The sequence below is a fragment of the Leucopleurus acutus genome, assembly GCF_964270905.1.
Source record: "Leucopleurus acutus genome assembly, chromosome: 7".
In the NCBI taxonomy this organism is placed as follows: Eukaryota; Metazoa; Chordata; class Mammalia; order Artiodactyla; family Delphinidae; genus Leucopleurus; species Leucopleurus acutus.
In genome coordinates, this window is record NC_139150.1 from 17,419,651 (window position 1) to 17,444,662 (window position 25,012).

At 44.4% G+C, this 25,012-nt stretch overlaps 1 protein-coding gene across 4 annotated transcripts in view; it reads left to right on the top strand.

Annotated features, from left to right (window-relative positions):
• The window catches only part of ASTN2 (astrotactin 2), a gene marked incomplete at both ends in the record, with an annotated part of 917,251 nt that overhangs the window by 567,178 nt on the left and 325,061 nt on the right, over positions 1-25,012 (top strand). For all 4 annotated transcript variants that reach the window (XM_082842116.1, XM_082842118.1, XM_082842117.1 and 1 more), the window contains one exon: positions 21,763-21,929. In XM_082842116.1, the coding sequence (XP_082698242.1) occupies positions 21,763-21,929 (167 nt within the window). The remainder of the gene's footprint in view (positions 1-21,762; positions 21,930-25,012) is intronic.

Sequence of the window (25,012 nt, forward strand, 5' to 3'; positions counted from 1 at the left end):
AATTGCATTCTTGCTCCATGATTTTGGTGAAGGTATGGGATGGATTAAAATAAAAAGGAGGAGCTGTCTCTGGTTTTCTAACCTTTTCCTGTTTGGGGTACTGGTTTTTGTTCTGTAACCAACTCAAGAGTGTTGGGCCGAATGGACCCTTGAAGAAGGGAGTGATAGAATAAAAGTAATACCTTAGGAAGTAGAGCCTGGGGAATTGTGCAAAAATGCATGTGGAAGAGAGTCCCAAAGCAGAGGAATGGTGCAGACAAGAGTAAATGAGGCAGCAGGGCTGTCATCTCGTTGAGGACATGAGGGGCCTCAGAGGCAGTGACTGCAAAGTTCTTAGTGGCCATGCTGAGTGCTTGTGAGGAAGGATTCCATAGCTGTTGGAGTGCTGATAATTAGACAGCTTTTTCTTAGCTCTGAAATGGGAACCTTTAATAATTGTGTTTGTCTTAATTGTAGTAATAGAATTTTGGCATTTATAAGGTATTTTACCCCATCCAGTTTTCAATCTTCTTTTTATTTTTTTTTAGTTTTCTTTTAAGTAACTCATACTCATTGTAAAATCAAATAAAACCAATTCAAACACTGATGAAATGTATAAAGAAAAAAAAACAAAACAAGGTCCTCTTTATCGCTTACTTTAGAGATAACTGTGCCACACTTTGGGCTATATATATATATATATATCTTCCTATACATTTTCCCCCATGCATATGCAAAAATAAATAAGAATTTATACGTGTAAGTTTTTAAATGGAAGCGTAAAAAGTATACAGTCGTGTCCTTTTGGGGTAACTTTATATGTCAGAACTGCATGTATTTACATATGCTTTTCAAAGAGCATTTCCCTTTCTTCTTTTTCAACTGGCTCCCTAACTTGATCTTAACCGTACGTAAACCCTTTTCCTTATGTCAAAAATTAATATGAGCGGGCTTCCCTGGTGGCGCAGTGGTTGAGAGTCCGCCTGCCGATGCAGGGGACACGGGTCCGTGCCCCGGTCCGGGAAGATCCCACATGCCGCGGAGCGGCTGGGCCCGTGAGCCATGGCCGCTGAGCCTGCGCATCCGGAACCTGTGCTCCGCAACGGGAGAGGCCACAGCAGTGAGAGGACTGCGTACCACAAAAAAAAAAAAAAAAAAAAAATGAGCAAACTGAGGCCAGAAAACATAAGAGCAATGCTTGTCTTGAACCCAGGTGTCCTGAATTCCAGTCTAGGACCCTCTCTCTTCCACACATGTAGTATCCTTCTTTTATTTTTTTATCATCATTCTTTCATCTTGTATCATGGGTCTTGGGATAAGTGGATGAGAAATGATGTCATCATCATTATTGTTGTTAATTTGAAAAGTTATCTTTGTTTTCCTGTATTCTCCAGCTTCTTCCTGAACCCTGCCTTCATAAGTCTTCCCCCACCAGCCCACATACTCTTAGAGACCATAAAAGTTGTCCAGGGATGGCAAACTGTTTGGAGCACAGGAAAAAGAATAACTGGACTCCTGCCACCAGCCACGATCATGAAAGCTTTTAGTCTTGAGGGAGCAAACAGTGAGAATGTTTCATAAAACAATCATTAGCCTTTCTACTCACTAAGAAAATAGCACCCGGATAGAGTTATATATGTTTCTTGGGAAGTGGGCTGGTTAATCAGAATTCCAGTCCAGAGGAAAGAGCAGACTTGGCTGTGATACAGACTTGGGTTCAAATCACATCCCTTTCACTGGGAAGTTGCGTGACTTTGGGCAAATTGCCGAATGTATCTGAGCCTTTGTTATCTTGTCTGTCCATAAACTAGGAATGGCCCTTGTGCCTTATAATGTTGTTGGCTGAGCCCAGTTTGAATAGCTGGGTACCAGCCAGACACAGTGATGTGACCTCACTTGCCAGGGCCAGTACCAATTGGATAGAGAGGAGCTTGGTGAGCTAGGGACCTGGGATCCTCTTCTGGCTTCCACTGAGTTTAGAACTTTTTTTCAACATCGTTGAAAGGAAAGGTGATTTCAGGAGCCCACTGTCCTGGGGATGGTGTAGACCTAGCTTGTAACATGATCCTCTGTCTCAATGTGGCTCTACTTACTGTGTGTTCTTAGCTAAACCCCTTATGCTTTCTACAAACTCAGAGACTTTAACTTGCTTCTCTCTGGGGCTCTTTCCTTCCCTGCAACGGTCTGTAAATCAAAGCTGTGCTTGTGTCCCTAGAGGAAACAACCCAAAGATCAGCCTATGCAACAGCCACTGGGACTTGTACCTTTCCCCACCCTCCCTTGGAGAGTTGTTCTTTTGTACACAGTAAACCTTAGGGAGAAGATGGGGTCCTCCACAGGGTGGAATTTCAGGCAGCAGTGTTGTAACCAACCTCCATGATTCTGTTGTTGCCTCGTTTAGATAATGAGGCATCTCAATTAAAAACTTATTTGTTTCAATTATAAAATTATTATATGCACGTATTAAGAATGTTTAGAATACAGAGGGAGGAAAATGAAGAAAAATATCACCCATAGTTATACCACCTCCAATAATCACCATTAACATTTCAATATTGCCTTTTAGTAGCTTTTCTACATGATAGAAATTTTAGCATAATAGAAAGTTTTGCATAACAGAAAATTTTGCATAATATAATTTAGCAATTTTATTATGAAATATAATAGAAATGTGGAAAAATGGGTAGAACATTCCATGCCGTTTCATCAGTAGTAATTAAGTAATACCCATCTACCCATCACCCAGGTCAAGAATTAGAATATCGCCTGCATTCCACAAGCCCTCCCCTAACACACCCACTGTTTCTCTATTTCCCGTTATAGCTCCTCTTCCCCTCTAGACCTTCATGCTAATCAGGCCCTTTATATTTTCTTTATAGTTTTCACACCTGTGTATACATAGAACAATTTATTTTATTCTTCTGATTGGTGGTGGTGGATGACCTAGCATCCAACACACCTCATTAAGCTAGGTAAAACTGATCTTCTTCCTTGGTTGAGGCCAGAATTGGCCATCAGCTGGTTCATAGTTGTATTCAAACTTGAGCTGCATGTACAATGTAACCTCCAAGTACCTACTCTATGTAGGACACTCCGTTAGGCTCCAACGTTACAGCAATGAACTGTGTCTTGGCAGCAAAAAGCTCACCATCTGTTTACCTGGCTAAAAATCGATGCTCTGGTCCTACCATCAGGAATCACACGTGGATGCTTCCTTACGGCCCAAACACGCAATATACGTTCTCCTAATGATTCCCTCTGCTGTAGACTCTGGCCTAGGCTGTTGCTTCCTGTCCTTTGAATCTTTGGCACCCATATGAACATACTAGTTTTCTTTTTTCCAGCTGGTCCAAAACCTTGCAGGCTTTTCCTAGGGCATACTTTAAGATGTTACATCCTGGGTTCATCCTGGGTGAGAGGGAAAGATTTTAGGCAGGGGATGGGGTTAGAGAGAGAAAAAGAACAAATGTCTCTGAAGCTGCTTGTAAGTGTAACTTTAGATCTTGGAATCCTCACAGCACCCCAGCCAAATGCTAGCACCATCCCCATGCTGAGAGTGTGGACGCCAGCTCAGGAAAAGAGGTGGCGTACCCAGTGTCCCTCAGATGGGCATGGGCGGCATTGGGATCAGAACCTGAATCTGAGGGGCTCTGGTAACCTTGATGGAAAAGTTGAGAGCACTGGTGGGCGATGGGCTTCCTGGAGCACAGATCCGTGTTGCCGTAGTTGATGACATTGGACAACGAAATGTCGGTGTTCTCACCTGCACAGCTCTGCACTACAACGTGGGATGAGGGGATAGTTCAGTGGGATTGGACTGGTGTGTGCTTAGCCCGGGGTCTGGGTGATATTTAGTACTCAGTAAAGAGTAGCTAGAGGACAGAGTCAGACAGACCACTGGGGAGGTTGTGAAGTTAAAGTCGTGAAGGATGCTGCCGTGGGGCTTAGTGCCCTGCTGTGGGTGGCAGGGATGTGAGAGCATCAGAGCTGACGCTTAGTTCTCAGCGCTTGTAAATTCCCATCCACCCACCTCCATTCCCGACACGTTGGATTGGGGAACCTCAGGGTCCAACATATATGACATCTGTCTCCATTCTGGGGTGGATTTTTTTCCTCCTTTCTCTTTTTGCTCTCTGCGACACACACAAAAAAATAAAATATGCAAACTGCCCAAAATTACACTCAACATACGCTGAAAAAATATATACCCACAGAAGCATATGTTCAATGGCTGCTACTCCCTGCGTTTCAAAGCCAACTAGCTTATAAAATCATTCTTCACGCAGAGTCCGGGTGATCAATGAGGAGGTGCAGTGTCAGGACGCAGCCTTTAGCTGCAGATTGAGTTTTTAGTTACAAAGGATGGGGAAGGGAAACCAGCCAGTGAAACCCAGCAGGTACTGAAAAGTCCGCATGTCCAGCCTCTCCTATCAAGGACCTGGCTGTGGCCCTGGGGTGTCTTGCTCTTGACGAGGCATGGGGGTGGATAAGAGAGGATTCTTTGGAGTCAAGCCGTGTGGGTTTAAATCCTGACTCTGCCACTTACCGTGTAGTATTGGGACAGGTTGCCTGAAACCTCTTTGTTTTAGTCTCCCAGTATCGAAAAAGGGGTTATGTAATAGTACCTACCTTTCATGGTCATTGTATGAAGAAGTACAACCAAAGGGTTAAAGAAACAGACCCTGGTGCTAGATTTTCTGTCCCTGCCACCCACTTACTGGCGATGCGACCTTGGACAAGTTAACGAACCTCACTCTGCCTCATTTTCCCTATCTAAGTGTGCATGATAATAGCTTCCACCACCGAGGAAGAGATGAGTTAATGCATGTTCACGGCTTAAAATGGGACCTGGCTCCATCCTAAGTGCTCAGATCATGTCCAAGGCCATTTTCCTCAAGTGCCCCCTTGTACACAGGTCTGAAGCAGGCATACCTTGTCAAAATGCCCTTTTGCTCTGTGCCACTCACAGAGGAAAGAGGACAGGAGGCTTCTGAAAACTAAAAGAAATCCAAACATCTATAGTGTAAACCTGGAAAAAGCCATCTCTCTTCTCCAAGCCTGTTTCCCATTTGTGAGTGGTGAAAATAATAGTACATCCTTTTCTGAGTGGTGGTGGAGATTGGATAAGATACTGTACCCTAGCAATGTGTCTGGCATGTGGGGAGAGCACCATCAATGTCCATTTCCCTCCCTGTGCCCTGAAACCACAAAGTGCCTAAACCCAGGTGTCAGTGACGACAGCCCCGACCTTGACAAGAGGGGCTTCTTCACAGGTGGGAGGGGGGGCGTCTCGCTGTCAGCCCAGCAGGCGCAGCGTTGGGATGGTACAGACCTGAGCTCAGTGTATGAGCCTCCGCTCCACCCCACACCCGCTCACCGTGTGACCTTGGCAAGTCCTCGGCCATCTCACACCTCAGGGTCCTCTCCTTCCAACCGGGATCTGAGTCTCTATCTTGCAGTCCCATGAAGTTAAAACAATATAACGAATGGAAAAGTACTTTAGAAACCTTAACGCACGTGTGAAAGGCAGCATAGCGTGACTTGATATCTCAGCTCTGCCGCTTACTTGCCCTGTGGCCTTGGGACAAGTGACAAAAGTTGTCTGTGCCTCGGTTTCCTTCTCTGAAAAATAAGGAGAGTCGTGTACCTGCACCATCAGGCTGGGGTTAAGAGTAAGAATTAATATTCATAACACATTGAGAATAGTGCCTGGCACACGGTAAGCACTACTAAGTGTTAGCTATTATTATTATTAATGAGCTATACAAAGGCTATTTATTATCATCACTAGATAGTCACTGAATAGACATTCTTCAGGACTCCTGGCAGATTTTCTTGGGAGAGTGTTCCCTGGACTCCCTTCTGTGAGCTCTCGGTACTTCTCTGTACCATATAGAAAACCTCAAGGACTGTAAGAATGTGTGCACTTATTTCTCTCCCCATGCCCCCCACCCCGCCCTTTAGAATAGATGCTCCTTGAGAGCTGGGGCTAAGGTTTTGTAGATGTGATGGCCTGGAGGACAGCAGGCTTTGAATAAGCATTTGCTGGACTGAACACCCAGTCCACGCAGGGCCCTGGGGGGCTCCAGAGTTGCAGAAGTCTTGATGACTCCCGCCAGAAGGATGCCCAGGCTGTAGGAGTGAGCTGCAAGCTATGTTCTCAAGCTCCCTCTGGAATAACCTTCTCCATGGTTCCCCAGCTCAGGTGCCACTGACTATCAGAACCTATCACCTGACCTTCCTGGGAATCCCTGTCAGCCGCTTGCAGAGAACCATAGGATGTCCAAGCTGGAAGGGCCCTTGGAGACCAGCGGCCAGCTTTCTCACTGCATAGATGGGAGGACTGAGGGCCAGAGAAGGCAAGTGCCCAAAGCAGGGACCATAACCTGTGTCTTCTAACTCCCTGGGCTCCTCTGATGGGAAAGGCAGGCGACCATAAATTCATACAGCCAGCCTTGATCAGCACGTTGTGAGCAAACCCAGCCATGCATTCCGCCACTCCCAGCATTCCGCGTTTCATTGTACTTTGCTCTACCACGCTTCGCAGATGCTGCAGTTTTTATGAACTGAAGTGTTGTGGCCCCGCTGCATTGTCAGATGATGGTTAGCATGTTTTAGCAATGAAGTATTTTTAAATTAAAGTATGTACATTGTTTTTTAGACATAATGCCATGGCACACTTAATAGACTACAGTATAGTGTAAACATAACTTTTATATGCGCTGGAAAACCAAAAAGTTCATCTGGCTCATGTTAGCGGGATATTCACTTTACTGCATTGTTCTGGAACCGAAGCTGCAATGTCTCTGGGGTCTGCTCGTATTGCTATTTCAGAACTGTTCTTTTTTTTTTTTAATTTTGTTGAAGTGTAGCTGATTTACAATGTGTTAATTTCTGCTGTACAGCAAAGTGACTCAGTTATACATCTATATATATATATTCCTTTTCACATTGTTTTCCATTCTGGTTTATCACAGGATATTGAATATAGTTCCCTGTATTTCAGTACTATTCTTGAGCAGAAACCGAGCATAAGCCTCTCAGGGTTTACCCACTTCCTCTGTTGGTCCGGATGCTTCTTTGTGTCTCCATAGGACAGGGGTGGTGTGGTGAGTGGAGAGAGCGTGGGGTTAGAGTCAGACACACCTGTGTTTGCACCCCAGCTCTACTCCTGGAAAGCTGAGTGACCTGGGAAAAGCACTCGTGGTCCTAAAACCTGTTTCCTCTTCTGCAAAATTAGGCTAATGACAGCAGGCTCATAGGGTTGCCGGCTTCAGCAAAGTAGGCTAGTGAAGATACCTCGTGTCGTGCCTGGCCTGCAGTAGGTGCTCAGAGCCTTTGAATTTCCTTTCTCGTGTCTTCAGTAGGAGTGTGTTGAACCTGCACAGATGGCTGGCATGTGGGGAGAATGGCCTGCTGGCATTTCACTGCAACTCAAGCCAAAATGAAACAACATAACCAGACATTTTATTACATTCCAAAAATATTTACCAAGCATTGACTATTGAGTGAGCATAGTCATAATACCTAAACTTTTATAACAATGGACATTTTACCCTGTACCAGGCACTATGTAACGGACACTAAATGTCTAACTTTTTATTTCCCCCACAGGCATTCTATTGAGTAGATTTAATTAGGCTCATTTCACACTGAGAATATTGAGAGTCCAAGTGTTAATGAAGTGACTGATATTACACAGCTAGTTAAATGGCAACACCAGGTGGGGTTCCTGCCTGACCCCAGAGTGCACACGGGGTGTCTTCCTCCCCTGTGCTGGGCACTGGGGCGGTGCTGACAGGCGGAAGCTGTGTGTGTTACGTTCTCTGCCCTGAAATAGCACGTAGGCTCAGAGGGAGACAGTCTGTGAACCAGAAACCATCCCACCTGGCAGAACAAAGTTTGTACCAGAAGAATAATTAATGTGGGAGAGAAGGAAAAATGATTCTTGCTGACTCCAGGCATCAAAAGGAAGTCAGAACTTCTACACAGGGACGTCTCATGGCACCAGGTGTTCCTAGCAACACCCAGGAGGCCGCTGTTTATTATCAGGTCCATTGTAAAATGGGGAAACCAAGATCAGAAAGGTGTGGTGACTTGCCCGAAGTCACACAGCTAGGAAGTAGCAGCGTCTGGACTAGACTTCCTTTTTTTCTGTCTCCTCGGCATCCTTCTGCTTCTTGAGCTCATGAAGGGATCCACAGAGGGGGGCTTTGTGAGCTGTAACTTAGAGGATACATACGGTTCTTTAGAAAGAGGAGGGCAGGCCCGGATGAGGGCAGAGCACGGACAGAGGTACTGAGGTCGGACCCTGCCTACAACAGGCAGCGTTGGGCATTGGCCCAGGTGGTTTCCAGATGCGGGTGGAAGGACAGATGAGGCAGGGTGGTGCTTTGGGCAGCGTGCCTGGGAGCTTTCCTCGGGACTGAGGCAGGCGGGCTCTGCCTTCTCCACTTGGGTCCGAGGCCCTCTGGTGGTGCCGGCAGCTGCAGACAGACACTACGCAGGGCTATTATTGATCCCTGGAATCCCTTTTTGCATGCCAGCACCCTCCCTCCGTGTCAGCTTTGCAGCCCAGCACAGATTGAGCGGCAGCTGAATTGACATGAGTTGATTAAAACTCCCAGTAATTATGGGCTCTCGACCGGCCCGGTTGTCCAAATCAATGTCAGCAGTAATAGACAGGCCCTGTTGACAGATTGAGGCTGAGCGGGAGGGGGCGGGGGCCGGGGAGCTTTCCCCACTCACTCCCATTCCTGGCGGTGCTCCAGAGGCCTCCTGGGATAAGGAGCAGCGGGCTCACGCAGTCGCTAATCAACGGGGCGGTTCTTAGGAAAGGACTCAGCGCATGGGATGCTCACTAACCTCGCCAGCAAAATGGGTGTATCTCAGAGGTGCCTCTGAGTTTTGTTGTGGGGGTTTGTAGAAATAGCATATGGGAAATATGCAGCCCATGGGAGGTGCTCGATAAATAGCCATTTCATTTCCTTCCTTGCTTCCTTCCCTTCCTCTTCCCAGGATTGTGTATCTGATCTGTGCACCCAAGACTATCCTGCCAGCATCCTCTCTGAGCCCCCTCGTTAACTCATCATAGGGACCTTCCCATAAGGTGCTCAGAATCCTTGTGTAGCCCAAGCCAGTCTGAACCGCTTGTGACATCACAGGCAGGCCGCCTCCATGTGGATCAGGGGAAAGAGCACCTCATTGACAATTTAGGGAATCTTCAGTGGTGGGCACAGCCTGCCTCTCCCTTGCTGTGTGACCTTAGGCAAGTCACTTGGCCTCTCTGGGCTTTAGTTTCCTCATCTGAAGAGTGAATAGGATGATATTGGTCCTACCTTAGCGTTGATGGGAAAAGCAAAAGCTGCCTGTGGCGGTGTTCTCCCTCCTCTCCACATGTAATGGGTCTCCTTCCATTGCTTTCGGAATGTATTTCCTACATTCTGAAATGTAGGGGGGAAAGTAATGAGCTATTCTGAAATGTAGGGGGGAAAGTAATGAGCTATCCACAACAGGAGTTACCGCTTTTTGAGCACCTGCCATTGTGGCAGGTCTGGGGCAGGTACCTGATCTAGTTTGGTTCTCTCACAAGCCCAGAGAGGTAGGAGTGACTCTCTCCAGTGGAGAGATGTGGAAACCAAGGCTCAGGGAAGCCAGGGCACACAGCGAGGAAGTGGTTTGGCCGGATTTCACTCGCAGCTGTGGGGATGCTGTGTAGCTGCCAGCGTGCTCAGCCTTTCATTCATGCCTAAGCTCACAGTTGCCGTTGTCTCATTTAATCTTGACCGTGATCTTATGGGGCAGTGCTACTGTTAGGAGGCAGCACTCTTCCCAGGAGGTAGTACTATCATTCCGCTTCCATTGGCAATGAGAGAGAAAGCGAATGCTTACGGAGCCCTTGGAGGAGGACAAAGCTTTGCCCGTGGTTAGGCAGGTTTGGAGGCATCCTTGAGATTTCTTAAAGTGCGCTCCCTCAATCAAAGGAAATTCTCCATTTTCTTCTGAAATACTTTAGACCTAGTTCTCCCCTTTTCAAGATCCAGAGTTGCTTTGGTACAAACCCAAGCAGCTCAGAGCTAAAAGGCTTCTCCAACTTCCTATTGCCCAATTCCTTCATCTTACAGCAGAGGAAACAGACTCAGAGGGTGGGATGCGCTTGCCTGAAGCCATCCAGCGAGTCAGAGACCGTCGCCAGGCAGAACTGGAACTCAGCGCTCTGGAGAGCCTTTCCCATGCATCTATAGAGGGCTGGCTAGGATCTCGCTTCTTATCTCCAGCATCCCATCTGCCTCCCGCTTCCACTTTGAGGACAGGCTCAGAGAAGCCTCGCGATGAGCTCAAGGTGAGAGCCAGTACGAGGCTGGGTCTAAGCTGGAGCTCTTTCCATTACCCCATGCTGCCTGTCAGGCCCCAGGTTGTAGAGGAGAGTAGAGGTACCACATTCCTGTCTCCCAGGGCCCAGGGAGGGGCAGGGCTCATCCTCCAGCACCACTGGGAAACCCCCCAGGCTTATTCACTACATGAGTCCATCCGGCCCCAGGAAAAGTTACTCTGTTTTGCAAGTTGGTTGTTTTTCCTTCTGCTTAGAACAGCTGGTCCACCTTCTAGACTTGGGGGGTGGGGTGGTAATACAGCTCATTACAAATTTTGTGCTGGGAGCAATTTGCATTCCATAATTAATGAACATTAAAATGCATAATTACAAACAGAAACAAATGGCTTGGTGCTGATGAAAAGTCAGGCTGGGAAGGAGCCAGAGGCACAGGGGATGGAGGAGGAGGCTGGAGAGAGCAGGGCAGGGCCAGCCTGTGCTGGAAACAGCTGGGAATCCCCCAGTTGCCTCCCCTCCACCTGCTAAGATCCTTAAGGCTTTAAGCCTTAGGGACCCAGGCCCAGGGTCTTCCTGTGGGTTCTCTTCTGAGATGGGGCAGAATGGGGGCTGTGAAGCTCTGGAGCCCAGCAGACCTGAGTTAGACCCCAAGCTCTCTCACCTACTTACTATAAAGCCTCAGGCAAAGGAGCAACACTCCTGGGATTGGGGTTATTCTCAGCTGGACCTGCCCCCTTTCTCCTACCCACTCCTTGTCCCCCAGAGCCCACCTCCCAAGGCTCCTTGTGTGAGCTCTAAGAAAGTACTTGGAGATAACTGAATTCACTTACTTCAGTAATCTCTTCAAAGTAGCAAGTCAAATCACTTATTCCTCTGCCAACAACCCTCCAGTGCCTTCCAGTTATACTTGAATAAGCTTGAGATGCCTTCTCATGACAGAAGCCCGGGGTCAGTAACTTTTTTTGTATAAAGGACCACATAGTAAAGATTTTAGGCTCTGCAAGTCACACGTGGTCCTTTTGTGTGTGTGTGTCTCATATTCTTCTTTAAAAATCAAACAAAACAAACAAACAAAACAACTTTAAAAATGTAAAGAGACATTTTTAGCTCTGGGGCTGTGTGAAAATAGGCTGTGGGGGGGAGTGGAGTTCTTTTCTCTGTTCCACTAAAAACAACTAAAAACTCTGCAGGTTATATATAAAACAAACTGCGAGAAGTGGAGAGAGGAGAAGGCGGCAGACCAGTTAGGGATTTTGAGGCACGAGGAAGGACATGGTGGTCATTCCCTGGGTTTTATTTTTGCCTCATAGGTCCCAAACTTGGAGCTCAAGGAGACAGCAGCTCAGAAAGGCTGATAGATAAAGACACAAACAAGCGAACAAAAAGAAAAAAAAAAAAAAAAAAAAAGCCTGCTTTCTTAAGGCAAAGTATCAGGAAAAGGGCAGCTGACCAAGATAGAAAATTTTAGGTGCTAACCATTCTATTCAGGCCAAACATCACAGAAAATTATAATTTCAAGGATAACAACATGCCTCCTCCCCCACCCATGCTAATAAAGGCCAAGGAGGGAACTAGATGCCATCCTCTGCAGGCTGTACTGAGACCATCTGCCAACCCAGTTCCCCCTCCCTGCTGGGGTGGTGTCAGACAACGTCAAGTAAGGAGCCAGGACTTTAATCCCCACCGAGAGGTAATGAGCAACCCTCCTACCCCCATCCAAGGTCCATCCAGTGTCAGTGGAGACTAAATAAAGAGCCTGGACTTCACCCCAACCTTCAGTAATAGGGTACTCTTCCCCTCCCTGCTGAAGTATTGCCAGAGGAGGCCTAGTAGAAAGTCAGGACCATTGACCATTGATCAGTAGTGATGAAACCAACCCCCACCCCACCCAGATGGTGTCAGTGGGGAACAGTAACTCAGCACACCTAACCATTCCCATCCAGGAAACTATCAGTGGAGTCCTAATAGGGAGTCAGCTTCCCACCACCCCCCAGCAGTAATGAGGACCCTTCTCTCTTGGGTATCAGTGGAGGCCAAGTGGGGAAACTGGGATTCTGCCTCCCCCTGACAATAACAAGGTGTGTCTCCCCTTTCACCTGCTGGAGCAGTGTCAGAAAAAGCCAGATTTAAAAATATATATTTAAGATTCAGAATTTTAAAAATAATATAACATAATGTCCCAAATATCTAGGTTTCCATTGGGAATCACTTGTCATACCAAGAACCAGGCAGATCTCAAACAGAATGAAAAGAGACAACCAGTAAATGCCGCTACCAAGATAACAGAGATATTAGAATTATCTGACAAATATGTTGGAATAGCCATCATAAAAATGCTTAAGCAAGCAATTATACGCACAAATGGAAAAAAAAAATCTCAGCAAAGAAGTAAAAGATATAAAGGAGAAGCAAATGGAAATTATGTAACTGAAAAATACAATAATTGATTTACAAAATGCAGTGGATTGACTCACCAGCAGAATGGAGAGGACAAGGAAATAATCAATGAACTGAAAGATAGTACAGTAGAAATTACCCACTCTGAACATCAAGAGAAAATAGATTGGAAAAGAAAATGAACACAGTCTCATGGGCCTGTGGGACTGTGAAAAAAGATCTAACATTTGTGTCATTGGGGGCCCAGAAGAAGAGAAGAAAGAGAGCAGGACTAAAAAAGTACTCAAAGAAATTATGGCTACAAACTTCTAATTTAGCAAAATGACTCATTCTACAGATTCAAAAAGCTGAGCAAACTCAAGGATAAACACAAAGAAATCCACACCAACACGTCATAGTCAAATTTCTGAAAATATCTTTAGTTTTTCAAAAGAAAAAAATCTTATTAACAAGGAGAGAGAAATGACCTCTATAGGGGAAACACAATTTGAATGATGGTGGAATTCTCATAAGAAATCATGGAGGCCAGAAGGAAGTGGCACAACATTTTTCAAGTGCTAAATGAAAAAGAGCTGTCAATGCAGAATCCTATGTCCAATAAAATATCCTTTAGCAATGAAGGAGAAATGAAGACATTCTCAGATGAAGGAAAACTAAGAAAATGTTGTCACCTGCAGACTTAGTCTAAATAAATGGCTAATGAAAGTTACCAAACAAAAAGGAAGTCATAAAAGAAGGGATCTTGGAACACTGGGAAGGAAGAAAACACAGTTAGCAAAACTATAGGTAAATGCATTAGACCTTCCTTCTCCTCTTGAGTTATCTTCGTTGTGTTTGATGGTTAAAGCCAAAATGATAGCAGTGTCTGATGTGATTCTGAATACAGTCCACCCAATATCCCCAGGTTTCATATCCACGGATTGCACCAACCTCTGATGTAAATTTCCCAGCTGGTTGAATTTGTGCATGGGAAACCTGCAGTTGTGGAGGGCTGAGTGTATTTATTGCACCAGGCCATATGAGGGACGTGAGCATCGGTGGAGGTTGGTATCTGTGTGGACTCCTGGAACCAATCTGCTATGGATACCAAGGGACAACTGTATATTCAGAGGAATATTTAAGAAAATTATGTTATAAATGGGAGAGGATAAAGGGACATAAAGAGAAGTAAGCTTTCTTTTTTAAATAATTTATTTGTTTTTATTTTTGGCTGCATTGGGTCTCCGTTGCTGCATGCAAGCTTTCTCTAGTTGCGGTGAGCAAGGGCTACTCTTCATTGCAGTGCACGGGTTTCTCATTGCGGTGGCTTCTCTTGTTGCGGAGCATGGGCTCTAGGTGCGTGGGCTTCAGCAGTTGTGGCATGCAGGCTCCGTAGTTGTGGCTCACGGGCTCTAGAGTGCAGGCTCAGTAGTTGTGGCACATGGGCTCAGTTGCTCTGCGGCATGTGGGATCTTCCCAGACCAGGGCTCGAACCCGTGTCCCCTTCATTGGCAGGCAGATTCTTAACCACTGCGCCACCAGGGAAGTCCCAAGAGAAGTAAGCTTTCTACACATCACTTAAACTGGTAAAATAATGGCACCAGTACACTATGGTAAGTTATGCATACTAGAACGACCACTAAAAACTTTACAAAGAGATGTACCCCAAAATATTATAGATAAATTAAAAAGAATTTCTAAAAAATGTTCAAGTAACCCACAGGAAGGTAAGGCAAGGAAAGCAGAGAAATGAAAAGCAGAGATGAGAAAACAGAAAGTAAACCAGTGGACTTAAGTTCTAAGCTATCAATAATCACATTAAATGTAAGTGATCTAAATACACAAATTAAAGACAGAAATTGGCAGAGTGGGTTAAAAATCATGACCCAAATATATGCTCTCTACAAGACATTCACTTCACATATAATGATTTAGGCAGGTTGAAAGTAAACAGATCAGAGAAGACATATACATAGCAAACAAAAGCTGGAGCAGCTGTATTAATATCATATAAAGTAGGCCTTAGAGCAAAGAAGGTTATCAGAGAAGGACACTGTATAATAATGAAAGGGCTGTCCATCAGGAAGACATAGAAATCATAGATATTTATGCATCAGACAACAGAGCTGCAAAATGTATGAAGCAAAAACTAATTGAACTGAAAGGAAAAGTAGACTAATCCACAGTTATAGTTGGATCCTTCCACACCCCTCCCCCCCACAACTGATACAACACTTAGACAGAAAGTAGCAATGTTATAGATTAGGTTAGTAACACCTCCAACCAAAAGGATCTAGTTGACATTTATAGAACACTCTGCGCCGCAACAACAGAATGCTCATTCTTTTTAAGTACCTATGGGACATGTACTGAAATGGACCATATTCTGGGCCTTGGTAAAAGGCTCAACAAATTTAAAGAATTTAAATCATACAGAGTGTGTTCTCCAGCCACCACAGAATCAAACTAGAAAGCAATAACAGATAACAGAAAAATCTCTAAATACTTGGAAACTACACAACACATTTCTAAATAATGCATGGGTTGAGAGGGAGTCTCAAGGGCAATTAAAAATACATTGAACTGAATGAAATAAAAATAGAGTATATCAAAATGTATGGGACACAGCTAGCACAATAATTCATCTTTTCCTTAAAGTAAAAGTCTTTATATTTAATGAGGAGGAAATTTATAGCCATAAATGCATACATTAGATAAAAAGTTTCAAATTAATAATCTAAGTTCCCCACCTCGAGAACCTACAAAAAGGAGAACAAAAGAAGCTCAAAGCAAACAGAAGAAAGGAAATCAATGCAATTGAAAACAGAAAAATAGATAAAGTCAATGAAACCAAAAAAAAAAAAAGAAGATTCTTTGAAAATGTCAAGAAAATTGAAAAAAGATAAACAAAATAGCAAGACTTTTAAAGAAAAGAAGAGGGAAGACACAAGTTACCAATATCAGGAATGAGACGGATAATATCACTACAGACCCTGCAGATGTCAAAAGGATTAATAAAGGAATGTTACAAATAGCTATACACACATATATTTGACAACCTAGATGAAATGGATCAATTCCTTGAAAAATGCAAAATATCACGTCACCCAATATGAAATAGATATTTGAATAGCCCTATAACTACTAAGAAAATTGAAATTGTAACTTAAAAACTCCCCCAAAAGAAATCTCTAAGCTTGAGCAGTTTCACTGGAGATGTAAACCTCAGTGTAAGTCTCACGCTTCATACAAAAATTAACTTGAAGTGTATCACAGAATTAACTGTAAAACATAAAGCTATAACACTTCTAGAACACACACATACACACACACGAGAAAGTATTTGAGATTTGAGCTTGGCAAAGAGTTCTTAGATTCCAAGATATAGATTTTATGATACATAAAAGAGAAAATAACTTGGATTTCATCAAAATTAGAAACATTTGCTCTGTGAAAGCTCAGTTGAAAAAGATGAGAAGACAAATTACAGAGTGGGAGAGAAAATATTTGCAAACTGCATATTTGACAAAAGTCTAGTGTCTAGACTATATAAGGAACTTCCAAACCTTAACAATTAAAAACAAACAATCCAATTAGAAAATGAAAAACAGACACTGAGAGACATCTCACTGAAAAGGATATAAAGGTGGAAAATAAACACAAAAGATGTTCAGCATCGTTAACGATTAGAGACATACAAATTAAAACCACAGTGGATGGGCTTCCCTGATGGCACAGTGGTTAAGAATCCGCCTGCCAATGCAGGGGACACCGGTTCGAGCCCTGGTCCGGGAAGATCCCACATGCTGCAGAGCAACTAAGCCCGTGTGCCACACCTGCGCTCTAGAGCCTGCACTGTAGAGCCTGCGTGCCACAACTACTGAAGCCCGCGCACCTAGAGCCTGTGCTCCGCAACAAGAGAAACTGCCGCGGTGAGAAGTCTGCACGCCTCAATGAAGAGTAGCCCCCACTTGACGCAACTAAAGAAAGCCCACGCACAGCAACGAAGACCCACCACAGCCAAAAATAAATGAATGAATGAGTGAAAAAACACAGTGGAGGTATTATTACACACCTGTCAGGATGTGTAAATAAAATGAAAAATACTGACGACATCAAATGCTGATGAGGATGTGGAGAAACTGGATCGCTCATGTTTTGCTGGTGGGGATTTAAAATAGTACAACCGCCCTGAAAAAGTGTGGCAGCTTCCTAAAAATATTAAACATGTAACGACCGTACAACCCAGAAATTATACTCCATGGCTTTTTTTTCCCCAGAGACATGAAAATGTATGTCCACACAAAAACTTGCACACTAACGTTTGTAGCAACATTATTCATAATAGCCAAGAACTGGAAACAACTCACATGTCCTTCATCAGGCAAACAGTTAAACTATAGTCCATCCATAGCATGGCATAATACTCTGCAATATAAAAGGAACTAAATATTGATACATGAAGACACCTGGATGAATATGAGAATTATGCTAAGTGAAAAAAAACCCTAAAAGGTCACAAACTATATGGTTTTATTTATGTAACATTCTTGAAATGACAACATTATAGAAATGGAGAGCATATCAGTGGTTGCCAAGTATTAAGGAAGGGAGTCAAGTGAGCAGTGGGTATGGCTTTAAAAAGGCAAGAGGAGGAATCTATGTAGTGATGGAAATGTTTTGTATCTTGATTATCAATGTATATATCCTGGTTGTCATATTTTGATATAGTTTTGCAAGATATTACTATTGAGGAAAACTGGTAATAATCTGGATCTCTCTGTATTGTATTATTTCTTACAGTTGCATGTGAATCTATTATAAGCATCTCAAAATTGTAATATATATATAACTAAAAAAAAAAAAAAGCACAGGCCTCTAACTGGATTTGGCCTAGAGACCATAGTGTGCCAACTTCTGGCTTAAGTGATTTGGTCACTTTCTACATCTCACCCCTTGCCTTGTGCCAACATTGCTTCCCCTGTCTCACGGAGCTTCAGCTGCATTGGCTTCCTCTGTTCCATGGACAGGCCAACACTGTTCCTGCCTCAGGACTTTCATACGTGCTGTTCCTTCTTGGATAACTCTTCCCACTTACACTCACCTGGGAGATTCCACTTATTATTCAGGCTTAGTTCAAGTGCTCAATGTATGCCTCCTTTATCCCCATTCACTTTTTATCATATTGCACTTTTGTTGTACTTTTTACTCTATGAAATAATCATTTTACTTCTTGTTAATCATTTGTCTTCTCCCTAGAATTTAAGCCCCATGAGAGCAGGGTCTTGCTTGTCTTCTTTACTACTGCATGTCCAGCACCCAGCATCTTTGCTTAGCACTGAGTAGATGTTCAATATACATTTGTTAAATGATCCAAAGAAGGGCTCATATGGATGAGAAAGAAAAGATAAACGGATAGTTCCAGTTAGGTTTTATGGGAGGGAATGGGTTCATTCATTTATCATTTGTTCCACTTACCCATTCATTTATCCTTCATTTATTGAGTGCCTATTGTGTGCCAGGTTCTGAGCCAGATTCTTGGGTTTTTTTTTTTTTTTTTTTTTTTTTGCGGTACTCAGGCCTCTCACTTGTGGCCTCTCCTGTTGCGGAGCACAGGCTCCGGACGCGCAGGCTCAGTGGCCATGGCTCACGGGCCCAGCCACTCCGCGGCACGTGGGATCTTCCCGGACCGGGGCACGAACCCGCGTCCCCCGCATCGGCAGGCGGACTCTCAACCACTGCGCCACCAGGGAAGCCCCAGAGCCAGATTCTTTAGGTTGTTTTCTCATAGGGTCACCAGAAATGCCTCCCAGAGAGACATTCTTATTTCCGTCTTACAGATGAGAAGCCTGAGGCTGTCTTTGAGGTGAAGCACTTGCCTAGATGCTCAGTGTCAAAGGCCTGTGTGCAATTCAAGACTAACATCAGTCCTACTGGTCCCGTCTTCAAGGTGTTGCCTCCATTTAAGGAAGAAAAGCTGAGGCCCAATTAGGTTCAAGGTCACCGGGCGGGTGAGTGGTGTACCTGAGAAGAGTTCTGATCTTCCTGTCTCTAGTACACCAGAATCTCCGTTTTGCCCCAGTGACATTCATCTCTTTCCTCTAAGAAGACATCCCCGACGCAAGCCTGCCTACTCCAATATTCCCCAATCACATTTGCAGAATTTCCATTTTCCCATTCAAGTTACACTGTGCTTCTTCATGTTTGCTTTGTAACTAGTGCTCTGTCGGACAGATATATGTATTTCTCATTTCTCAAACTAGATCCTAAGCTTCTTAATCATACCCAGAACGACAGCTACCATTTGCCAAACACTGTGTGAAGCACTTGTTACATTTATCTCACTGTATTAGTTATCTTTTGCTGTGTAACAGATTATCCCCAAATTGGGCATCTTAAAACAAAAAGCGTTTATTATCTCACACCATTTTTTTTTTTTTTTTTTTTTGCGGTACGCGGGTCTCTCACTATTGTGACCTCTCCCGTTGCGGAGCACAGGCTCCGGACGCGCAGGCTCAGCAGCCATGGTTCACGGGCCCAGCCGCTCCGCGGCATGTGGGATCTTCCTGGACTGGAGCACGAACCCGTGTCCCCTGCATCGGCAGGCGGACTCTCAACCACTGCACCACCAGGGAAGACCCTCACACCATTTTTAAGGATTAGAAATTTAGGAGTGGCTTAGCAAACTGGGTGGTTTAAGAAAATAGAAATGTATTTTCTCAAGTTTCTGGAGGCCAGAAATCTGAAATCAAGATTGTCAACAGGGTCTTCCTCCCTCAAAGGGCTCCAGGGGAGAAAGCATCCTTGTCTCTCCAGCTTCTGGTGGCTGCAGCACTTGGTGACTTGTGGCCACATCGCTCCAATCAGCGCTCTATCCCCACGTGGTCCTTTGCATGTGTGTAATTTCTCTGTGCCTCTTTTTTATAAGGACATTTGTGACAGCATTTAGAGCTACCTAGATAGATAATCCCCATTAGTCTCCTCATCTCAAGAGCTTTAATATAATTACATCTGCAAAATAACGTTACCATAGAAGGTAACATTCACAGGTTCCGAGGGTTAAGATGGGGACGCATCTTTGGGAGCCATTATTAGCCCTGCCACACCACCCCATAGGTTTGCCATAAGGATTAACTACGTTAAATTAGATACAGTGTTTAGATTATGCCTGGAATATAGAACATATTGTTTTAAAGAATAAAAGTGGTAGGGAATCAGTGGGGGGTGGAAAGAACTGTGAGTAATACCCCGCCCCAGATGTCTCCTGTTACCTGGTGAGAAGGTCAGCCCTTCCTTCCAGCACTCACCCCTACATCTCTGCAGACAGATGACCCGGCCCCAGGTACCAGCACACAGCTCCCAATGACCCCATGACTAGGTGCCTTTCTGTCTGACAGTGAATGTTCTGAGACAAGCAGGGGCCTCCTCTGAGCTTATATTAATACGTACAGCACTTCACTCTCATAGAAAATTGATTTTTCTTTTTAAGCACAAAATGTAGCCAGTTTTATAACCTTTCTGCAGCTTGACAAAGGCCATTTATAACCAACTCTCTCTGTCACCCTTCCTGGCGCCAGTCTCAAATGTCTTGAAGAACTCTCTCGTGCATCTGTAATTATGAATTCTTCTTAGGCAAAATTTAATTTCTAAGAGAGATGACCTTTTTTGGTTATTGTGGTTTTCGTAAATTAATTTTGGGGTGTGTGTTTTGTTATTGATGTTGTTCAGGATGACGGCTTGGGGAGGGGACGAGGGAGCTGGTTGGGAGGAGAGGAACGTTGGGAGGGCGTTTTAATCAGCGATGTCCAGTGATAGATGAGGAGGGCCGGGCTCTGGGTGTTAATCTTGGTGGACAGGAAATGCCAGCAGGGTGACTGAAATTAAAACCTAGTACCTCATTTTCTCTCCCAAACGCGGGAGAATTGGAACTTCTTCTCCATCTGCTGGACTGGAGATGAGCTCAGCCTCATCAAATGATGGGAAACTAAATTAAATATAACTAGGTGGTTCTACCGAGGGTATAAGAGCCTCCATTTACGGAGCACTTAGCAGGTACACCCTTAGCTGGGCACACCAGAAGAGCATTCGACTGAGGTCACTCAAGGTTGGAATTGTTGAGCTTTTAAGGGACCAGAGGGCAACCCGTTTGGTTACCTGGAGGAAAGTGCACATGGCCTGGCAGAGGGTTTGATATCATCTGCAGAGGACCTTGGCTGTCAGCTTTAGGAAGATTCACTTTGTTGTTGTTTAGAATTCATTTATTTATTTAAGCTGGGGAGTGATGCTACTTAGAAATATCACTCTGGAGACCGTTAGGAGGATGGTATACAGCAGACCAGACTGCAGGCCAGCAGACTGTGTAGGAGGCCTTTGTGAAGATGCAGGAGTCTCATTTAGGACTTCAGGTACTAGGATGGAGAAGAGGTGACACATTCAAGACAGGAAGGAAGAGAACTCACATTTGATGAGTACCAAATTTCATGCCAAATTCTGAAGTAAGTTATGCAGCCCCTGTGGTCCAGCTTAAGCTTGACAACAAATCCACAGATGCAGGTGCTAGGCTCGTTTAACAGATAAGGAAGTTGAATCTCAGAGAGGGTGAGTAACTTGCCCCAGATCACACAGGGAGAAGGAGAAGATCTGGAACTTAAACTCATATTGGTGAAAGCTCTTTAAAATATATCTGGCTGCCTCCCATGGTGACCCTATTGGACAATAATAATAAACACAATAATGATGATGATCCCAGCAATATTAGTATTCATAGCAGCTCACTTTTTCTGTATGGTTGCCGTATGAGCCACAGAGTTCTAAGTACTTTGCACACACTGTCTCCCTTCATTCTCATAATTTTACAAGATATCGACAAAAGCTCCATTTTACAGGTGGGCACACTGAGGTTCAGAGAGGTAAAGGAATTTATCCAAGGCCACACAGCTATTAGGGGGTCAAATGAGACTTTGAACCTGTCTCTACAGTCCCGACACCTGCCCCTTTTCAGAAGGTGGGAGGAGAGGGCGTGATGAGACCGTCCACTTCTTCAGCTGTAACCACCCTGTTGCTGTCTCTCTGAGCAGTGCCCTGAGGAGCTGAGGCCCATGAAGGACGGCTCCGGCTGCTATGATCACTCCAAAGGCATCGACTGCTCCGATGGCTTCAACGGCGGCTGCGAGCAGCTGTGCCTGCAGCAAACACTGCCTTTGCCCTACGATGCCACCTCCAGCACCATCTTCATGTTCTGCGGGTGAGTCTCTGTCCCCGAGGCCCGGCCTCTCCCTTCACAGCTGTGGGAGGGATGCAGGAAAAAGATCAGGAACTACAGTCTGGCCCAGCTGGGACTGACCTTCAATGAAATGGCCTTTCTTCCTCTCCTTTTTCAGCCCAAGAGGAAAAAGGCAACAATATAACCTTTGGTTGGGGGTTGAAAAGAAGAATGGAAGAAGAAAAATAAATAATTGATTAGTGGTTATGACAGACGGAATCCTTGCTCAGGCTACATCCTAGGGTCAGGATTTTTTTCTGCAAAAGTCTCTTGCCCCTTCTGCATCACCCTGTAGCCACGGTCAGTGTATTTTGGAGACAAAAGCAGACACCGTGAAGGTGTCCCTAAGAAACCAGGAGGTGTGGTGCTTAAGAACACGGGCTTAGCCTGGGCTTTCAACTTTCTTTCTGCAGGGATTAAGCAGTGCCAAGTTCAGAGGTTACCCCCTCTTTGTCCTATTGCCCCTATCAATAATGATAATTAATTGGAGGAGCTGAGGTGGAAAAGAAACAATGCAGGCAAAGCTCAAAGTTCTCGCTCATGCTAAGAAATCAGCTGAGTTTTAAACTTAGTATGAGACTGAAAGAGGGGGTCACGTTAGGACCAACTTGCTGGGTGACCTGGGACAAGTCACTGTCCCTCTCTGGGCTGCAGTTTGACGACTTGTGAAATGAGATCTTCGGACAACGACGCCTAATAGTTGTTCCAATTTATCTTGTCCTCCTTGTTGAAAAAGTCTGCAGTGGGAGTTACCTCTGCCATGGAGAGCTTCTAGCATAGCATTTGGTCCTCAGCAGTCACTCAAGAAAATGGCAGCCTTTTTTCTTCTCTTCATTCCCTTTCTGATGATGTCTTCATATTAGAAAATTTGCTTATTTTTTGACATTCTGTGACTCAGAAAAATAATTCTTTGCTTGTGCAAGATGGTGGGTCATTGAAGGGTGCTCAGTGCTTTACTAAGATAGAAAAGCAGAATAAAGTGTAAACAAACTTTTCAGTCCTGCGTATTACGAAAGAGGAGGTGGGGGAATGTGTATGGGTTTAATTTCAGTTTAACAGAAAATTAACTTTACCTGCATGGTTCTAGTCGATGGGGTCTGGTTTTCCTTCTGCGGCTAATTTCAGGGTCTCCCCACCCCAGCCCCAGTTACACTGGGTGCTGCAGGCGCCCTTGAGCCGTTGTTAAAGCAACTTGCCGGAGGCCCTAGATATGTATCAGTCAGATAAATAAGACATAAAGTATTGTATGCAGACGTGAACTTATAGGGTCTCTCCTCAGTTTAAGTGACTGCAGGGCAGTGTTGAGTAAATTATGCGTGGGCTTAAATCTGAGACTTGAATAGTAAATCAGCTGTGTTCTTATCATTGTTATTGCACTTGGGGGGAGAAGTGTCCTTCTGTTGCAAATTATAGTAACAGCAGGGGCAACGGCAGTAATGGATTTTGACTTAGAAACTGTCACCACCGTTCATCCCTAGCCCACTGCAGCAGTCCAGGGGAATCAGTAGACTTGGGTTCTAATCCTAACTCTACCTCTAACTTTCTCTTAAACATCAGGCAACTCTCAGGACCCCTGAACTTCAATTTCTCCATCTCTAAAATTTTAATAATATCTACATTAACATACTGATCTTTGTGAAGATTGCAAAGTACATTTATTACTCCGTTCAGGTTAAGTAATGTGCCCAGGGTCACACGGCTGGTAATGTAGCTTACCACCTCTCGCTGTGTGACCTTAAGCAGGGTACTTAACATCTCTATGCCTCAGTTTTCTCATCTGTAGAAAAGATGATAATAGCATCTCTCTATAGAGTTGCTATGAGGATTAAATGCATTACATTAATTACATCACAGTTTACATTACTACTTCTAAAGTCCTTTGGAACAGTGCCCTGCACAGAGTTAGCACTAGTGTGTATTTGTTAAATAAAATAGCTAAAGTGAGTGATAGTAATGACAACAGCCCTCCACTTGCTCAGTGACCTGAGGTGCTCAACCTCTTAGTTTCCGGGTCTGTGAGACACGGACAAAGTAACCTTCCCTACCCAGAAAGGTCTCTTAAAGTTTTAAGTTAGACTGAATTGGGAGAGGGTGCTATGAGCTGTTGAAGCTCGTCCAAATGCTGATAAACAGGACAAAAAAAACGAGAATAAAACTCAGGTCTCCTTAAACCAGCTGCAATGTCAACATGCTTTGAAAATTGTCTATTAAGGATGCAAATGAGAAGTTAGCCACACTTGTTAGAAGCACTGTAAACAAAACCATTAGCAGGTACTCGTGTGAAAGTTGGTCTAGAGAAGTGGCAGGCTACTGAATTAAACAAGGAAAACAAACCCTCCTCCAGGGGACTTTGTCGACTTGCTCAGAGCTCTGTGCCTTTTCTGAGAGTTTCCTGGGTAGCACAGGTTTAATAAACCTATTTGCAGGCAGGTTAACAATAGCAGCTAACACTTATTAAGCACTTCCTACATGCCATGACTGTGCTAAGTACTTTGATGACATTAGCCCGTTGAATTCTCATACCAACTCTACAAGGGAGGTACTAGTATTATGATCTCGATTTACTGTCAAGAAAACCAGGCACAGAGGGGCTCAGTGACTTGCTCAAGGTCACACAGCTAAATAAATAGGGGCGTCGAGATTGAAACCCAGTCCATGGGGCTCCAGTATTAGTCAAAACAGATCTGATATCACTCCTGGCCTCTGGCCACTCCCGGCCATGTGGTTTTGAGCAAATCACTAGACATCTCTGAGACTCTTGTTCCATGTAGAATCAGATGTGATTGCAGCAGCATTGTGAGGGTTAATTGAAATCACATGTGCATAGAGGCCAGCACGTGTAAGCACTCACTAAATGGTAGCTATAATTAGTCTGATAGGTATAAAGCCATCTCATTTAATCCTCCAATGACTGAATTGTATGTCCTGTTTCCTGTTCTATCTCCAGCACATTAGAACAGTGCCTGACACGTAGTAGGTGCTCAATTAATAATTGTGAAATTAAGTTCCTCAATTGACACGGCTAAGGAAGTTGTTCGCAGTCTGGCCTTTTCAGCTGTATTTCC